General features: G+C 39.7%; 1 protein-coding gene across 2 annotated transcripts in view; it reads left to right on the plus strand.

Annotated features, from left to right (window-relative positions):
• The window catches only part of LOC122813961 (nuclear factor 7, brain-like), a 102,308-nt gene that overhangs the window by 32,957 nt on the left and 48,031 nt on the right, over positions 1-21,320 (plus strand). For both annotated transcript variants that reach the window (XM_044086511.1, XM_044086510.1), the window contains one exon: positions 9,267-9,362. In XM_044086511.1, the coding sequence (XP_043942446.1) occupies positions 9,267-9,362 (96 nt within the window). The remainder of the gene's footprint in view (positions 1-9,266; positions 9,363-21,320) is intronic.

Raw genomic sequence — 21,320 nt, forward strand, 5'->3', positions numbered from 1 at the left:
GCCCATGTTTTCCAAGCCCTATCTCTGGTTTTCATAAGGGAGTGGGTGGTTTTAGATAACCAGGATGAAGATGAAATGTTAGCTTTTATCTGAACTTTTCTGTGTGGGGCTAGTGAATTTAAAATGCTAAGGAAAGTTGAGTTGAAGGCTTTAACTGCATTGTCTAATGGGAGCTGTGTTAGGAAGTTCCAGTTAACTGTAGAGAAGGGTTCTAAATGTACTGGGGTTAAAGTTGGAAAGTTTGTGGCAGTGATATGCCGGTGTGGTTTAGGGAAGTGAGGGGTATATCTAAGCACTTTTATTGGTGAGTGATCACTCAGGGAATCTTGTAGTGTTTCTGGATTGTGGTATTTGCTGGGATTGTAAAAAGTATCCAGTCTATTAGGGAGCTTGGAGAACGAGAGTTATTAGTATGGGTAGGTTGTGAGATTAGTTGTGTAAATCCATAGAGATTATATGATGCAGAGAGTTAGGGTTGCTGAGGGTTAGTCAGTTAATATTTACTTTCCCAAGAAGGATGGTTCATTAGTGATGTTTTGGGAGAGATATGAGAGAACATTTCTCAGTAGGGGAATGTTGTCCCCTGGTAGAATATATATGGCAACAACTGTAATGGTAGTATAGTTGTTAAGTTGCAATAACTGTAATGGTAGTATAGTTGTTAGGTTGCAACAACTGTAATGGTAGTATAGTTGTTAGGTTGCAACAACTGTAATGGTAGTATAGTTGTTAAGTTGCTACAACTATAATGGTAGCATAGTTGTTAAGTTGCTACAACTGTAATGGCAGTATAGTTGTTAAGTTGCTACAACTGTAATGGCAGTATAGTTGTTAAGTTGCAACAACTGTAATGGTAGTATAGTTGTTAGGTTGCAACAACTGTAATGGTAGTATAGTTGTTGGGTTGCAACAACTGTAATGGTAGTATAGTTGTTAAGTTGCTACAACTATAATGGTAGTATAGTTGTTAAGTTGCTACAACTGTAATGGTAGTATAGTTGTTAAGTTGCTACAACTGTAATGGTAGTATAGTTGTTAAGTTTAAGGTTTGCTGCCAGTACTTCAGTAGCTGTAAAGGAGGGAAATGGTTGCTTAAGATGGGAGCGAGTGATGTTGTTAGAGTAAACTATGGCAACTCCGCCACCTTTTTTTCTTTAAGCAGTCTTGGCAAAGTATGCTGTAACCGGGGGGGGGGGATGTCTTTGTCTTTATCTTGATTTTGGGGTTTAAGCCAAGTTTTAGTTACAGAGAACATCTGGGGTATGATGAGATATTAAAGCGTGAAATTGTTAAGGATACTTTGAGTATTGATAGAAAGAAATTTGTTTATTTGTTGAGGGTGATTGGCTAGAATTGGGAGAGCTGTTTTGTGGGGTGGTAGAGTTAGTAATAGGACAAGGATTTGGATGTATGTCACCTGATAAGAGCAGGGTCTTTAGGAAATAGTAAGATTTCATTTTTAGTGGATAAGTGGTAAGATACTTTGCCTTGTTTTTGGATGTAAGAAGGTGGGCGGGAGGATTTTTATTTTAAGGAATTGGCTATTCATTGGAAGGATAGATGGAGAGATAGCTATGGGTTGCTCTGGATAAGAAAAGATATGTGAGAGAGAGTTGGTGGGGACTTTATGGATAGGGGTTAAGTGTGTGGGAGGTGATGTGCTAGTGAGTAGGAGGAGTAGTGGGGGGAGGAGCAGGACAGAAATGATTGAGACGGGCGTCTTTGAAGAGGGAAAAAGGTATTATAGTTGGGAGGAGATAGCTACATATTAGGAATGTGACTGGGTTGTGAGTCTGGAAAGGTTAGTAGATAGCAGTGGGATAAGAAGTATTGAAACAGGAGGAATAATGAATAATAGGCTGTAATGGATTAAGTTATGTTAAGAGTAGGCTGTGGGAGGTTGCTGGGTGCAGGAAGGGAAGAAGTATGATGGTGGGAGGAAACGGGTGGTGAGGTATATAGAAATGATATTGGAGGTGTGGGTGGTAGGGGAGAGAAGTGAGCCCAAGCAGAGATAGGGTGAACGGAGCAGGGCTAGCCCTCTGTAGTTTCCCCTAACAAAAACAATCAGCCAGTGTTTGTCACCTTGTGTATGTAATATTTGCCTTATGAAACTCCGTGCCTCTCAGCAGAGGAGAACGATACACAGAACATCTCCGGTGTGCTTGAATGCTAACTTGCCGTAGGTGTTTAATGACACAGTTGACAATGAGATTAGCCAGAATGTATAAAAGAAAGAGGTATTTTTGACAGGTGTGTAAGAATTTTCCTTGAATAAGTAACAAAAAAAAAAATCAAGCTTGTAAGGTAAGATTTAGGAAAAGTATAAGGAAAAAGCTATACACACTTTAAGGGTTAATATTATCTGACTTACCAGTAGAAATGGCAAGGTATTATGGGAAATTGAACCAGTCAGAAATGAATGTGAGAGTTAACATTATAACTATTTCTAACAGCATATTGGATGAGGAATTTAGTAAAAAAAAATTTTGGTGAGACTAAAAATGGTTGGTGAGACTAAAAATGGTTATCACATAACAAAATAGGATCATGTTCCATAAAAGTGAATGTGAAGTTGTTTTGGGATGTGCAAAAAGCAACATCAGCAATTTAAGGGTAACTTGTCAACAGGACCTGATGGGTTAAATGTTATTTTCCTAAGTAAAGTAACAAATCATATTTAGTGTTTGACTGTTATTTTTTAAATGCTTCAAGCAGGGTTTGTACCTCCTATATGTATAGAATCATTTGTGACACCTAAACATAACTGTCTGCCATGTTGCAGTAATTACCCTTATCATCCCTAAACCTTTCCAGTATAATTGATTAATGCTTTTAAAATATACTAATACAGAAAATACCAAGGGAAGCAAAGCAAGATTCAGATGTTGACCAACATGGATTTATGAAGGATACTGCTTGACTAATCTTTGTTGGCTTTTGCTTGAATCTGACAAGGGGTTATAGGGAGATGTTATGCACTTAGGTAGGTCCGGGACTTTGACTCTGGTTTTAATTATGCCTGTATGTAGAACAATGTAATCTTTGTGAATTTACATCTACATTATTAAATGGCCAAAGACAAGTTTAGAGGACTGCGGATGTAGGGTGAGAGTAAGGAACACGTACTCTGAGAGATTTGTTGAACTGTCTCTATTCTCCATAGGCTACCAGCTGATTTAAAGGGGAGATGATCCTCGTTTATAAATGCTACAAAAATGTAGGGTGTAGGATGTAGGGTGAGAGTAAGGAACACGTACTCTGAGAGAGTTGTTGAACTGTCTCTGTTCTCCATAGGCTACCAGCTGATTTAAAGGGTAGATGATCCTCGTTTATAAATGCTACAAAAATGTAGGGTGTAGGATGTAGGGTGAGAGTAAGGAACACGTACTCTGAGAGATTTGTTGAACTGTCTCTATTCTCCATAGGCTACCAGCTGATTTAAAGGGGAGATGATCCTAGTTTATAAATGCTACAAAAATGTAGGGTGTAGGATGTAGGGTGAGAGTAAGGAACACGTACTCTGAGAGAGTTGTTGAACTGTCTCTATTCTCCATAGGCTACCAGCTGATTTAAAGGGGAGATGATCCTAGTTTATAAATGCTACAAAAATGTAGGGTGTAGGATGTAGGGTGAGAGTAAGGAACACGTACTCTGAGAGAGTTGTTGAACTGTCTCTATTCTCCATAGGCTGCAGGCTGATTTAAAGGAGAAGATCCTCGTTTATAAATGCTACAAAAATGTAGGGTGTAGGATGTAGGGTGAGAGTAAGGAACACGTACTCTGAGAGAGTTGTTGAACTGTCTCTATTCTCCATAGGCTACCAGCTGATTTAAAGGGGAGATGATCCTAGTTTATAAATGCTACAAAAATGTAGGGTGTAGGATGTAGGGTGAGAGTAAGGAACATGTTCTCTGAGAGAGTTGTTGAACTGTCTCTATTCTCCATAGGCTACCAGCTGATTTAGAGGAGATGATCCTCGTTTATAAATGCTACAAAAATGTAGGGTGTAGGATGTAGGGTGAGAGTAAGGAACACGTACTCTGAGAGAGTTGTTGAACTGTCTCTATTCTCCATAGGCTACCAGCTGATTTAAAGGGGAGATGATCCTCGTTTATAAATGCTACAAAAATGTAGGGTGTAGGATGTAGGGTGAGAGTAAGGAACACGTACTCTGAGAGAGTTGTTGAACTGTCTCTATTCTCCATAGGCTGCAGGCTGATTTAAAGGGGAGATGATCCTCGTTTATAAATGCTACAAAAATGTAGGGTGTAGGATGTAGGGTGAGAGTAAGGAACACGTACTCTGAGAGATTTGTTGAACTGTCTCTATTCTCCATAGGCTGCAGGCTGATTTAAAGGGGAGATGATCCTAGTTTATAAATGCTACAAAAATGTAGGGTGTAGGATGTAGGGTGAGAGTAAGGAACACGTACTCTGAGAGAGTTGTTGAACTGTCTCTATTCTCCATAGGCTGCAGGCTGATTTAAAGGGGAGATGATCCTCGTTTATAAATGCTACAAAAATGTAGGGTGTAGGATGTAGGGTGAGAGTAAGGAACACGTGCTCTGAGAGAGTTGTTGAACTGTCTCCATTCTCCATAGGCTGCAGGCTGATTTAAAGGTGTGATGATCCTCGTCTATAAATGCTACAAAAATGTAGGGTGTAGGATGTAGGGTGAGAGTAAGGAACACGTACTCTGAGAGAGTTGTTGAACTGTCTCTATTCTCCATAGGCTACAGGCTGATTTAAAGGGGAGATGATCCTAGCTTATAAATGCTACAAAAATGTAGGGTGTAGGATGTAGGGTGAGATTAAGGAACACATACTCTGAGAGATTTGTTGAACTGTCTCTATTCTCCATAGGCTGCAGGCTGATTTAAAGGGGAGATGATCCTAGTTTATAAATGCTACAAAAATGTAGGGTGTAGGATGTAGGGTGAGAGTAAGGAACACCTACTCTGAGAGAGTTGTTGAACTGTCTCTATTCTCCATAGGCTACCAGCTGATTTAAAGGGGAGATGATCCTCGTTTATAAATGCTACAAAAATGTAGGGTGTAGGATGTAGGGTGAGATTAAGGAACACGTACTCTGAGAGAGTTGTTGAACTGTCTCTATTCTCCATAGGCTGCAGGCTGATTTAAAGGGGATATGATCCTCGTTTATAAATGCTACAAAAATGTAGGGTGTAGGATGTAGGGTGAGAGTAAGGAACACGTACTCTGAGAGAGTTGTTGAACTGTCTCTATTCTCCATAGGCTACCAGCTGATTTAAAGGGGAGATGATCCTAGCTTATAAATGCTACAAAAATGTAGGGTGTAGGATGTAGGGTGAGATTAAGGAACACGTACTCTGAGAGAGTTGTTGAACTGTCTCTGTTCTCCATAGGCAAATTCTCACATATAATCCCTCTGCACAAAGGTGGTAAATCTACTGAGATCTCCAACTACCGTCCTATTGCTCTACTCTCCCCACTAGCCAAAATTATGGAAAAATGTATTCACCATCAGCTACTCCAGCACCTTCTCCAAAACAACTTGCTTGCTAACTGCCAACATGGATTTAGGCCCTTTCATAGCACTACTTCTGCCCTTTTAACTTTTACTGATTGCATAAATAGGAATCTTAACAATAACTGTCTCTCAGCTGCCCTATTTATTGACCTTTCCAAAGCCTTTGATATGGTCAATCATAACCTACTTATCAATGTGCTAAAAGCCCAATCTCTTGACCCACAAGCAATCCTTTGGTTCAAATCTTATTTGGAAAACAGACAACAAGCAGTACTCTGGGATAATAATCTATCCACATACCTCCCAGTAAGCACTGGAGTTCCTCAAGGTTCTATCCTAGGCCTCTTCTTTTCTCCATCTTTATTAATGATCTCCATACTGTTTTCCACAATCCACCTGTATACAATACGCTGATGACTCCACTCTTATCTGTACTGCCAAATCTTCTTCCTCTCTCCACCCTTACACAAAATGTATTTAACACAGTTGAAAACTGGTTCACTAGCTGCCTTCTTCTTAACCCTAAGAAACTAAGCTACTACTCTTTACTCCCACTATAAAATCTCCTCAGTTCCACTTCACTATTACCTCTGACAATGGAACCTGCATTTCCCCGATTCTACTGCCCAACTACTTGGACTAACTATTGACCATAACCTCACCTTGATGCCCATGTTAATAATATTATAAAACTGTTAATAAAAATTAGGCTCCTGTATAGAATAAAACCCTTCCTTACACCTCTAGCTAAGAAATCCATAGCCCAGACTCACCTTACTTCCACCCTTTTCTATGCTTCTGCCATTTACACCAATCTATCTAAGCATAATCTCACCAAACTTGAAACTAGCTACAATAACATAACCAGATTTGCTAATGGCTCTCCATATAGAACTCATCACTGCCTTAACCTTAAACAACTCAGATGGTTAGAACTACAAAACCAACTACAATACAATCAACTTGTGATTGCACAAAAATCCTGCACCATCCTCTAATACTCCCATCCTTACTAATCTGATCTCCCCTTATAAAATCTTTCTACACTCGCTCAGCTAATAAACTTCTTATTGCCTGCAACCTCTAATAACAAAGCAGGCGATTCCCTCTTCTCCAATGTTGTGGGTAGAATCTGGAACAAACTTCCAAATACACTCACCTCACTCTCATCCTCTGTAATCTTTAAAAAACATCTTAGAGACCACCTTAAAATACATTGGCTTTGCCCCTGCTCAAAGCCTGATTGAATCTACTTTTCATCTCTCCCCTGGTTCTTACTTTCCTGCTTCCTTAATCAATTACCCTCCCATATCTTATGAACAACACTATAACATGTTTCCTAATGTTAAATTGTTTTAGTTTTGATTGACTTCACATGAACCCTACTAAAGCATTAAGACTTGTTTAATTTTTTTTTTACTTCTACTCAAATGAAACGTTACATTATTCACAATTTATTTTTTTTTCATGTCTTATTTTGTAATGTAAAACTAATCTTTTTTATAATATTTTGAATGTATTAATTTACTTATGTTGGAGCTTTTCTCCTCGGGCCTCTACTGAAAAGGGATATGTATCCAGCTAGACTAGCCCGGTCAACAAATGTAAACAAATAAATAAATAAATAAATAAAAATAAATTTAAAGGGGAGATGATCCTCGTTTATAAATGCTACAAAAATGTAGGGTGTAGGATGTAGGGTGAGAGTAAGGAACACGTACTCTGAGAGATTTGTTGAACTGTCTCTATTCTCCATAGGCTGCAGGCTGATTTAAAGGGTAGATGATCCTCGTTTATAAATGCTACAAAAATGTAGGGTGTAGGATGTAGGGTGAGAGTAAGGAACACGTACTCTGAGAGAGTTGTTGAGCTGTCTCTATTCTCCATAGGCTACCAGCTGATTTAAAGGGGAGATGATCCTAGTTTATAAATGCTACAAAAATGTAGGGTGTAGGATGTAGGGTGAGATTAAGGAACACGTACTCTGAGAGAGTTGTTGAACTGTCTCTATTCTCCATAGGCTGCAGGCTGATTTAAAGGGGAGATGATCCTCGTTTATAAATGCTACAAAAATGTAGGGTGTAGGATGTAGGGTGAGAGTAAGGAACACGTACTCTGAGAGAGTTGTTGAACTGTCTCTATTCTCCATAGGCTACCAGCTGATTTAAAGGGGAGATGATCCTAGTTTATAAATGCTACAAAAATGTAGGGTGTAGGATGTAGGGTGAGAGTAAGGAACACGTACTCTGAGAGAGTTGTTGAACTGTCTCTGTTCTCCATAGGCTACCAGCTGATTTAAAGGGGAGATGATCCTCGTTTATAAATGCTACAAAAATGTAGGGTGTAGGATGTAGGGTGAGATTAAGGAACACGTACTCTGAGAGATTTGTTGAACTGTCTCTATTCTCCATAGGCTACCAGCTGATTTAAAGGGGAGATGATCCTCGTTTATAAATGCTACAAAAATGTAGGGTGTAGGATGTAGGGTGAGATTAAGGAACACGTACTCTGAGAGAGTTGTTGAACTGTCTCTATTCTCCATAGGCTACCAGCTGATTTAGAGGGGAGATGATCCTAGCTTATAAATGCTACAAAAATTTAATTGGGTATCCCTTAATGAGGGATGATTTTTCACAGCACTTCTGCATGAGGACCAACTAGGCACTGGTTACATTATCAGTCTGTAACCCCAGCCTAAAAAGGAAAACTGTCCATTATATGCTTGGGAGGTTCTGGAACTTATTACCTTTACGTATTAGGGAGGCAGAGAGTTTAGTCAGCTTTTAGAACCAATTAGATGTGGTAATGTGGTGTTCCCCCAGGTTTACATGCCGGCAGACCCTGTACACTGAGCATTGAATAATAGCATTATGTAACTTGAGGACTGGTTGTTTCCATCCCATCATGAGTTTTCCATCCTTCCTGTCTGATAGAATAACAAACTATATTCAGACAGAAAGTATATAAATCCATTTTTATAACTGAGAATATTTATTATTGTAAAATGTGCATAATCAAGGAGGTACAGTTTGAACTTTTGGTGCTGACAGCTCTGGCATGTCTGTCACTAGTGGTTCTGAAAATCTCTGTATGTTTGTCCATTTTTGCATTTCTTTCCAAGAAAAGTTAGTTGATTTAGTAGTCTGCTTGGCTCATTTTAACAGCCAGCCTTTTTTGTTTATTTTATTTATTTTTTATTTCACATTTGTTGACCGAGTTAGTCTGGGCAGCAGCCCTTTTTCAGTGAAGGCCCGAGGAGAAAAGCTCCAAAAAGTACAAGTAACAAACGTAATCACATGACAGAGTTATAACTAAAATTACAATAATCACAACATGTATGAGATGTGTGTTGTAACAAACGTAATCACATGACAGAGTTCTAACTAAAATTACAATAATCACAACATGTATGAGATGTATGTTGTAACAACATGCTAGAAAATGGTCATTAAATTGTAAACATAATATAGTACGAAGGTTCATACAATAGTCAGCAGAATGCAGAAAATATAGACAAGTTTGTAAAACCAAAACTAACAAATACATAAACAGGAGATAAGCCCAGGGAAGAGCCAGTTTCCAAAGACTACAGCTGTGGAAGTTGTAAGAGCTACTGATTGTTAATAGACTTTATTAGAAGCAGAAGCAGAGAGGTGGGAGAAAAGGTTGCTGCAATAGTATAGTTTTAGTTACTTAATTCATTTAATTTATGTACGCATTTATTAATTCATGTATTTATTTAATATCCACAGGACAAGCTAAAAACAGCCTTATCATCCCTGGAATTAAAATTCGAGCATCTTAAAGATCAGCAGAAGACAAATGAGAAGGAACTCCTGGACATACATGTAAGTAAAGGGATTGTGATCATTTCTGAGTGTCCTGAATGCAGATAGTCAGTAGCAAAGGTCCAGGACTGTGTGTTGTACTTTGTAGGTCTGTTTGTGGCTAGTGACAAAGAAAAGGTGAACCAATTTTGCCTGAATTAGTCAGGAAATTTTACAATTGGCCAGATAGACACCAACTTAAAGTTTATTTAATATTGTTACACCTTATCCATTTATGTCACCAGACAGTTCATAGAATATTTAACAAATCATTTATTGATTATTTTTGGTATTGTTACTCATTTAATAATAGTAAGGCCATAAGAAGTGTGTGTTGCTTGATGGGTGACCCAAAGGTACATTACTCGTTACTGTACCTTCCACTCAGTACTTGATGGGAGACACAAAGGTACATTACTCGTTACTGTTACTTCTACTCAGTACTTGATGGGAGACACAAAGGTACATTACTCGTTACTGTTACTTCCACTCACTGCTTGATGGGTGACACAAAGTTACATTATTCGTTACTGTTACATCCTGCCAGTACTTGACGGGAGACACAAAGGTACATTACTCGTTACTGTTACTACCACTCAGTGCTTGATGGGTGACACAAAGGTACATTACTCGTTACTGTTACATCCACTCAGTACTTGATGGGAGACACAAAGGTACATTACTCATTACTGTTACTTCCACTCAGTACTTGATGGGTGACACAAAGGTACATTACTCGTTACTGTTACTTCCACTCAGTGCTTGATGGGAGACACAAAGGTACATTACTCATTACTGTTACTTCCACTCAATGCTTGATGGGTGACACAAAGGTACACCACTCGTTACTGTTACTACCACTCAGTACTTGATGGGAGACACAAAGGTAAATTACTCGTTACTGTTACTTCCACTCAGTGCTTGATGGGTGACACAAAGGTACATCACTCATTAGTTTTGCTTCCATTCAGTGCTTGGATGACTGGTGAGGTTTCCAACTTTTGGAGGAGGGGGGCTTCTTTACAGCATTTGCATGTCCTTCTTGTGACCATCAGGGTTTTGCTGTATGCTGTAGTTTCTTCCAACACCCCATAATCTTGAAGTTGTGGTCTTCCAATCTGCCCATGTGTGTGTGTGTGTGTGTGTGTGTGTGTGTGTGTAGTATGAATACTGTAATAGACTGACATCTCATCAAGGTTTTATTCTCCACCTACGAGGATTTGTTCATTTCCTTATACCTGTTGGTTGTCAGGATAGGCTGTGCTATCCCATAATACTGAGTAAGATGAAGTGGATATCAGAAAATGAATGAGCACAGCATGTTTCCCATACTGTTAGTGGCTGCTGAAGCCAGAGTCTGCAGGGAGTGTAGTTGTATAAGGAGTTCTTCAAGGATGATGTAATCTGTGCAGGAATTCATAAGTCGTAGACTGACTTATGATTCACCAGATCCCAAGAGGTTTTCGTAAGCAGTCTTACCTGATGAAGGCTGGTGTCCATTCCATGGTATCTCAAATAGGTCTACTATGCAAAATCATCTCAAAACCTACTGAAAACCAATTCACTGATAACAATAACTGAGAAAACTGAACAATTGCCTGTAAGCAAATACAGCTAATGGGACCAAAGGTTTAGGTTTTACTAAATTTATTGCCAAAGAAGATCATAAAGAAACTGCTGCATCACCCAATACTGGTAGGGGGGGCTGGGACCAATTAACATTGATATTAAGTAGCCTTTTTCCACTTTGGAAATTTATGATCACCCCTCCAGTCATCCTGACTGGTTTTAAAGGTTGCCAGGGGTACTTGACAGGTAAGGACAGTCTAATCCGGATACTTGGTATACATTGAGTTAGTTACCTGACATGCAATTTGGTGGTGCTAATGCCATAGGACATGTGTTTGCCATACTACTGGTTCTGTTTAGGTTTAGGGATTTGAGAAAGTTGGGTCATCCATAACATAAAAGGCTAAGCAGAGATCACCACTCAAGGTTTTGCATCACACTGAGTAGAGGGACGGGGCTTTTAATACAGCAGAGTAGTGAAGAGTACTTATTTCTTTTTCCATGGGGGCAGTATGGGAAACTTTGCCCTCCGCATCCCCTAATTTAAATACACTAACTGCGCAGTCATGCAACCATGGAGAAAAGAGAGACATCTTGACAGGGTGAAAACAGAAGCTGTAGGAACTCTGAACTCCTTGTCAAATCACACAATAGAAAATACTGTGGAAAAAAAAGCAACTTTGGGGGAATGGGAATTGGAGAAACATTTGTCATTAATTTACTTGTTAACCACATGTAGGATAATCCCTTTTTTTCTGTGTGGGCCAACTGTTCAGTGCTGTCTTCTGTTCTTTGTAACCAGAAAATACTGCTGTATTAGACACATTAGTTCATAGACTGATATGGCAGCACAACCAAATGAATTTGAAATATCACTGTAACCTGTTGATCTAAAAGAAGCTTTTTATGTCAAAACATCTTCATACCATATTACAAGAATTACATGAAGGAGTAAATACTAAATTCATATAAACAACCAGTAGTCCAAGCAACTACCTAAACACTTCATACTATAATAACCGTGGTAAGAATGGATATGTGGTAAGCGTATATCTGCCTGGATGTTAGGATTAATGAACTGGAAGTACAGGTTGGCTCCTACTAATTATGCCTTCTATGGGAATATAGATATACCCTGCTAATGCATGTTGCTAATCTGTAAGGAGTTAAATTATTAAAGACCATGTATACTAAAGAGAAAGCTAATGCACTATATTCTGGCCATCAATTCAAGCATTTAAAAAGATTAGGAGACATGCCATTTGGCTCATTTCATAACTATGACTCCTGGGACAAATCCAATCTCCAGCATGTCAAACCAACCTTGGGATAAAATTGCAATACTCCCTGGGGTTCATTAAACTCTGTGTAGACTTCGCATGAAGCTTACACAGAGTTTACATGTTTGTGCAGTGAGCAGTAGAGCTTAATGCATAATCATGCTGCACACCATGTTCAAACATAAACAAGCAAGTGTTTCATGGCTGGCAACAGTGTTGGCAGCCAAGAAACCATATAAAGTGACACCGATGGCAAACTTGTTTACATGAGAGCAGACTAGGTTAGTGGAATTGCGTGAAAAGCTCATTGATTACTAGGCTTTATCATAAATCTGTGTGTGTGTGTGTGTGTGTGTGTGTGTGTGTGTGTGTGTGTGTGTGTGTGTGTGTGTTCATATCATATCTACATATTTATATATATATATATATATATATATATATATATATGTGTATGTATATATATATGTATATATATATATATATATATATATATGTATGTGTCTATATATATCAAAGAGAGCAGATTACCGTGGTTTGGGCACATGTGTAGTAAAGCAGAAGAAAATCTGATGAGGAAGATTTGGGACCAACAGGAAGAAGGTAAGAGGAAGTGAGGGCATCTAGCAAAGAGGTGGATGGATTGTGTGAAACAAGATCTGCGACAGTCAGGCATGAGTGTTAAAGAAGGTAGGAGTGTGGCACTGAATCGAGAGAGCTGGCAACAGTTAACACGATACTCTGACCCCATGTAGAAAAATGGGAAAAAAGGGGGGGCTGATAATAATAAAATCTAGATATTTCATATGTTCCAAGCACAGTACAGGACATTGTATATAGTGCATAGTGTTGTGGAATCCCATTGCAGGCAGTCTGTACAAGTTGTGTAACTAATAAGTAACGGCACAAAGACTGCTGTTTATAGTAAACAGACATAAGCACTGTGTTTAATGAATAGGGACGCACAGATGAAGTTTAGGGATGAACACTGGGAAGGAGGACAGATGAAAGATTGTAATGTACAGCAGAAAAAGGAAGACAGTTGTAGCAGGAACACTAATCACATCTCCATGTGGCACAGTACAGATTGCACAGTGACAAAAGAATATTACATGACTGTCACACAAGGTGAAATCAGTGGAGAGGATGTATGTGTGATACAAGCATCCAGGCATTAGCAATGGAGAGGACATATGTCATGGATGTTGTATACAGTTATGGTTGGGAGCATATTGTGAAGCTGTGTGATTTGCCTGAATATGCCTGTATTGTCAGCGGAGGTTTCCAGCAAGTGGGACACAGTTACAGGCTCATGACCAGTAGTAAAACCAGCATGCACAATCATGGACAATATCACAATAATACCACCAGTAATACCCATGTCTCTGATACAACATATGTGATTGTGAGCATAGATGGTTCTGCACCAACACTCTTGTACAATTATTATGATGTCAGCACTCTGAGTGTAATCAAGCACATTCTCCTGACACTAACATATGCTGGAGGTGTGAGGAGAGACACTTGACATTATGATCATTACAAGCTAGCTGACTGATGTGCATGGCAGATATATGTATGGCACAATCTGCATTGTCACAAATGTAAACCATGCCGTCAATGTCATTAAACAGCTATATATGTACTGAGTGCATTACCGAAACAGATAACACACATGCATGTGGCATTATACCTTGATGGATGTTCTGTACCATTGGATAGTAATGTTTATGCAAAAAAACAAATCCCTAGGTGTGCACAAATACATGTGTAACAGCTTTGGCAAAGGTGCGACATTGGAAGATGTGTAGGGAGGGACACGAGGAAGGGTGCATTGTACTCTGGTATTGGTGTGGTGAAGGCTATAAACTATGAAGATATTATGGCCTTTCATGTGGAAGTCTGCACATACTCATTAGTTGTGTTACATACAAGGGAGCACTCACCACTGTGGACACATGCTGGTGGAAAGTCTACATGCCATATAACCCAGGACACAGGCCATAGGTCATGTACCAACTAGTCTGCTTATAGGACACAAGTTTTACATGATCCTTGGTTTGTGCATTCATTTGCATAACAAAACAAATCCTAATATGTTTTTGCATATCATGTATTGTCATCACCGTGGCAGCAATCTGTGGTGTGTGTGATACTGTCTGTGTATACTAATAACACAGTTGTAGTCAATGATTGCCTGCAATGTGTATTCCTCCAAACAGCTGTTTGTACACAGGATTTGTATGTCATTCCTGACGTCTGTGATTTAAATCATGGTCAGGAAAGGGCCTAACAGACAGCCCTGATGGATAGAATTGATCATTGGACATGAGGTACAGGTCACGTCACACATTCCAACATATTTAGGTGTTACCTATGTGATCCATTGTTCTACCCACTTGATGATATAGTTGTTTATGGCCACATCTGACAGTGTGGAGTGAATATCTCAATATGAATTCCTGTCAAATTCCTTGGCTTGATCAATTTCCACAGGATGACAGTGTTGTCATCCTGCATGCAGTACATGACCTTTTGAGGACATCTGACAAATGTGACAGACATAGATGTTGCATTAACAACTCACACGTGTCTGTTGCACACAGCTGGAATATTACTAGTGTACGTTTACAAAAGACTCGATGACATGCTGGTTTATCTCACAGATCAGGAGAGTCAGGATGTGTCTATACATGCATGCATCAGGTGCTTTCCCCACCCCATTCAGATGGATGCATGGTGATGTACACCCTTCAATGGGAACATAGTCTATTTGGAGGGTGTGTTTAGAGTGTGTAGCGAAACCATGTCAGGCAACCATATAGTCTGACTCAAGCTATAGGCGATCTGTGATGTCCCAACCCATTAATTCTGTGTGATAGGCCTGCATGAAGGTAAGACGGTGCATACTGCCTAACTTGATCTGTCCTAGGGTTTGGACACAATCCCCCACTCAGTTATCATTGACAAACTCCACCAGATGGGGATTAACAGTTACATGACTAGATGGTTAACCAATTGCCTCACCGACAGACCACATATTATGAAAGCTGGTGAGTCAAGCTCTACCACAAGAGCAGTCACCATTGATGTACCCCAAGGATCTGTGCTGGGTCCAGTACAATTTGGAATCTATTATTTAACAGTCCAGGCTACAGAATATGACATGTGCCTTACCACGTTTGCTGATTCCTGCATATTGTTTGCAGTCATTGAGTCCACCAATGATGTTAACATAATACGGGAAGGGCTAACGCAGACAAATGATTTGTGCCAAAGCCACACAGTCTATTTATAAATACAGAATGTGTCAGGATTTGGGCCTTATGCAAAGTGAAATTTCCTGGTAAGTACACCATTGACAACCCCACCCATGCTAAAACCAGTGTTGCAAGATCTGGGAACACATATAGATAGCAATCAGAATTTTGACCAACAAGTGTCCACAGTGGTATGGAAAGGCGACTTTGTGCACCTCATAAGTCAGGCCATCATATCCAGATCTGAGAATGATATAACAGCACTGTTCTTGAACCTCATCAGAACACTAATACAGTAGAATGCTTCAGTTTGCATGTACCTCACCAGACGTTTGCATGAGCTGGACAGACCATGGGGTATTTTCACATCAAGAAAATACAAGTCCTACAAACCATGCTATGATGTATGCAGATAGACTGAAAGCCCTGTTCCAGAAATCTGTTATGTACAGGATGAGGTGACTTGTGCCTTGACTACAGGCCATCTCTGACCCTGCCTAATAGGTATACTGCACACCTGCAAATCAGCAGAGCTTGGCGAGAGGAAGATGGTAAGAGCACAGTCCCACATGCTGTTCTAAAATGCTCTCTATAATGTCATGCATGTGCCCAAACACACATACACACACACACACACATACATACACACACACACACACACACACACACACACACACACACACACACACACACACACACACACACACACACACGCACACCTCCTGTTTTACTGCAGTGAGAACAGAGCCCCTACCTGTCTAAATACAGACTAGAGAACTCAAGACATTATACAGGTGCCACAGCACAAGTCTAACTTTTACAAGGCTGCAGGAAAATTTATAGAGGCAACACCCTAGCCCAAAGGTTCCTAGAATTTATAAACTCAAATGCTATGGAACAACTTGTTACCACTCCCACAAGAGGGGAAAACATACTGGACCTGATCATCACTAACATGGGGACTCTATGCTCCAGACCAGACGTGTATCCCTCACTGGTAAGATCAGACCATAAACTAATCTCACTGGATATTCACATCCCGACACCACCCCCTGCCCAGAAAACCACAGTGAAAAACTTCTCTAAAGCAAATTTCATACTCCTCAAAACCGAGGTGGAATCCCTCAAAGCCCCCGGGCCTGTGGAAAATACGGCCCAGACCGCAGAATCCTTTATAAATGCATTCTATGAACACCTTCAGGAATGCATGGATCATGCGATCCCAAATAAAACCAAGACCCAATCCTTCAAAGGCAGACGTCCTGTCTGGTGGACCCCAGCCATAAACAAACTATACAATAGAAGGAGGAAGCTACTAAATGATAGAGCAAAATTCCAAAAAGGGAAGGCATCTCTGATCAGTATTAGCAAAAAACTACGGGCACTCATAAAATCGTCTAAGGCCAGCTTCGAGAGAAAAATTGCACAGGACACTAAGGATAATCACAAGGCTTTATGTTAGGAACCTGGGTGGTAATTCCCAGATATGCTCAGAATTAGTCCAAAATGACAAAAAATACACCGAATCCACAGACATTGCCAACATCCTAGCTGACAGGTTCAGCACAAACTTCTCCCCACCAAAAGGGCAAATATCTATCCCAGCAGAGTGCTGCCCCCCTGACATCTCAGATGCTCAGGTAAGAGCCGCCCTCTCCAAAGCAAAAAACACAGCATCAATGGGACCAGACGGTGTCCCGGGCTGCGTCCTACATGAACTCCAAGAAGAGCTAAACCCAAACATAAAACTACTGTTCAATCTCAGCCTTACTACAGGATATGTATCCAAAGAGTGGCGTACAGCAACTATGGTCCCTCTCCACAAAGGTGGTGCCTCAACGGATCCTGGAAACTATCGCCCCATAAGCCTGACTAGCTTGGTCTGCAAAGCTATGGAAAGGATCCTCATGGACCTCATAAATAAAGATATTGGGGACCTACAGACACTGGATCCTACCCAGTTCGGCTTTGTTAAGGGCAGATCCTGCCTCTTAAACCTGGTTGATTTCTTTGAAACAGTCACCAAGGCCATTGACGAGGGGAAGGTGGTCCACACAGCCTACCTGGACCTCGCAAAAGCCTTCGATACAATACCCCATTCGGGCATTATAGATAAGCTCACCAGCTTAAATATAAACCCCTATGTCACTAGATGGGTTGCAAACTGGCTCAAGGACAGAACCCACATGGTTAGAATTGCTGGAGCCATGTCAGACTCCAAACCAGTTACAAGTGGCGTCCCACAAGGCTCAGTCCTGGGACCTCTCTTGTTCGGTATATATTTCTCGGAGGTACAGGCCAACACGGAAGGACTGTGGCTGACCAAGTTCGCAGATGACTGCAAACTGGGCGCCATAATCGACTCTCCAGCCGACACAAGCATCCTCCAAAAGGGCCTCATAGAAACAGACAACTGGTGCCAGAGCCATGGCCTCAAGCTAAACACCAAAAGTGTATAGTCATCCCCTTTGGCAAAACAAAGTGCCCACAAATTACCACATAGGTGGTAATCCATTAAGTACAGAAGAAGTAATTAGGGACCTGGGGACCCAAGTTGATAGCAGTCTCTCATTTGACAACCACGTGGCCAAAGTGGTTAGAAAAACATTTTATATAGCCCACCTAATCATGAAGGGATTCACATCTAGATCAGGGGAGGTCATCGTGCCTCTTTACTCATCCCTCATCAGGCCTATAATTGAGTACAATGCCCCTTTTGGGATGTACCTTACCAGACACCTGCAGCAACTGGAAAGACCCCAAAAGTACCTCACCAAGAGGATCAAAGGGCTCAAACAGATGCCATATGCTGCCCGGTTAAAGAAACTCCAGCTCTACTTAGTGGCATACCGCCTGCTCAGAGGCGATATGTGCCTGACGTATAAAGCCATGTCCAACCCGGAATTAATGGACATGCTGCACCTCAGAAAATCCAAATCCCATCGAGCTACATGCTCGAGAGACTTGAACCTCAGCACCGAAATAAATAGGACATGCTGGAGGGACAGATTCATAACCCAGAGGCTCCCTTCACTCTGGAATAAAATCCCAGTCCAGGTTAGGCAGAGTCCCTCATTGACTCTCTTCAAGAGGAATCTTGATGAGTGGATGGGAGATCGTAGGTTTACCCCGGGTATCACTTCTGTGTCACTGTTAGACAGAGGCACAGTATACTAACCTCAAAAAAGGGCATAGCAAAATGTGTGGTGAAAGCCAAACACATTCTGGCTAGGCTTATAAATGCCCTAGGGCAGATAGCCTAGTATGAACCTATGAACCTATGATATCAACAGGGGATGTTGGAGACGGAGGTTGGCGGGGGCTGCCTGAAAAGGATGGGTAGGTATTTTAAAAATGTTATGTATACTGTCATTCTATAGATGTGTATGGTACATAAAAAAGCATGCATTTTTTATGTAGCGGATTTCATATATTTGTGAACAAGTACTGAGAGACCATGTTCACAGTGCATGGGGGAGGTAAGAGATGGCTGTTTTATAAATATCTATCATATTCTTAGATATGGCCTTATTGTTTTCCTGTTTACACACATACTTTTAAGTCAAGAACATTAAATGGACATTAAACAGCAGTAATACATGCTAATGTTCAATCTGCATAGCACACCACAGAGCAGTGGGTTTGTGCGATGGCTGCAAACTGTTTGCGCATGTGAGATGCACATTTGTTTAACTTTTACTTGTTTGTACAAGATTAAGCAGTGTACAAATGAGGCTCATAGCTAAAATGATGAGATGTAGTATTGAATGCATGAAAAAAATAATATAATTTGCATGCACAAGAATCTGTTTAGTTCCAACCTCAACACGAGTGTTGATAAAAAAAACAGAAAAATTAGTAGTCTTAAAACTTCATTGATGAGCTCGGTCACAATAATTTACAAAAATCATGAAACCCAGGTAGTGTTCTAAAGCAACAACCCTTTATTTGTCATAACAAGCGATCCTCAGTAGAAAAACTCAAGACATCAGAAATACTTTACAATGTTAAAAATATCGCCTTTTATACACTTAGAAGTAGGTGTGGAAAATATATGTATTGTTGAATTTTAAAACAGCCTTTTCTAGGCAAACAATATAAACAAGGCTGTAAATGTACATTTAGGAACAGCTAGTACCTGCCCCCACATACTACTACTTAAATCGAACTAAATCCTAGTTAAGGAAAACACTACCTATTTATAACTCACATTCCTTAAATCCGGTATTAAGAAAACCATAACATATAGATAAAAAGGCTAAATAGCTTTCGGCTAACTAATGCAATAAAGCCTTCATCAGGGCTGTGACAAGAACTTAAATCATATACATAGGTGGATAAGTAAAAAGGGCTAACTAGTGAGATAAAAGAAAAAACACACAGCTGTCTAAATATAAACATTATCTAATTATAACACTATAAATACAAATATGTATCTGTGTAATAATTTGTAATAAGCATTCATCCATATGTATTACTGTGCATAAAAACTAAGTAATTTACAGCTCAGAAGAAAAATGTCAGTGTGCTTTGCACTTTAGAGAAAAAAAAACTGTCATGACAGTTTTTATGTTTACAGCCTCAGAAGATGTTTATACAGTGAAAAACCAGTAGAAAAAAAAACACAAAAATTCAGAAAACAGTATATGAGTAAACTAGTAAAGTATCAAAGTGTGCAGGTGTGAGCATGACTGTGCATAAGTATGCTAAATGGGTGTGTTATTCCAAAAATGTATGGAAATAGCTGCATGAAAAGATGTGTGTTTTGAATCTACCATTTAAAACTCTGGTGTGATGCAAGTGTGTACTAAATCTAATCAAATCAGAATTGAGGTTAAAGTATATATATATATATATATATATATATATATATATATATATATATATATATATATATATTTATATACACACACATACGCACGCGCACGCATATATCTCGATATATATTGATATACATTCTAAACATTTTTCTATTTTTTTTAGTATGTTTGGTACCTTTAGTACATAAAAATTCCCCCACAAATTCCCTAAAAAAACCCTTTACTGAGTGTGTGGTACCCTAATTACATTTAACATACTGTTAGTAGAGCAATAATAGTTAGTTCTGGTTTTCTGAATGCATTTAATTTCAGCTACCAGCATAATTCCTATTTTCTCCAAAACACCATTGACGTCCCCATCAAGCTCATCCATCTCCACACAGTGCAAAATGATAAATTTAAAACCAGAATGTCTGGGGTGTTCTAATAAGTGTTTGGATAAGGCATTCCTCTGGCATTTATATATGATGTCAGAAAGATGACCTGAAATCCTCCTCTTTAGTTTATTCATAGTCTTACCTACATAAAATGCAGGGAGTCATTACACTTGGCCCTATATAGAACTTTTTCAGTATTGCAGTTACCACCAGCTGAAGATTTCACCATCTTTTTAAGGTAGGGGTACTCAAATGAGTCACACGCCATTAAGTACTCACAAAGTGTATTTGGGTGTCCCACAGATTTTAGTGCTCATGCCATCCTGCTGTTCCTTAATTTTCCACATAGCTACGTATGCTTTTGTTCTTTTACACAAAAGTAGGGTGTTCTCCTAAAACCCCTACAAGCTGCTGATTGTTAGTGAGGATGGCCCAGCTCTCCTTAATAATGGCTTTAATTGTATTGAAATCAGAGATGCAAGTTAGAATGCAAATGTCCTTACTTTTCTCTCCTTTTGGATTAGGGTGGCCTTGTCGCATAATTCTACCAGAAGGCCTATTCCACATAGGGTCACTGTTAGTTATAGAATCTCTAATGGGATCCAGGATCATATGTAACATGTTTGATTGTTATCCTCTGGATAAGAACTCATTTTCAAGATCACTGAGAAAAGGA

This window comes from Protopterus annectens, chromosome 10.part0 (assembly GCF_019279795.1).
Source record: "Protopterus annectens isolate FY-2018-M chromosome 10.part0, PAN1.0, whole genome shotgun sequence".
Lineage (NCBI taxonomy): Eukaryota > Metazoa > Chordata > Ceratodontiformes > Protopteridae > Protopterus > Protopterus annectens.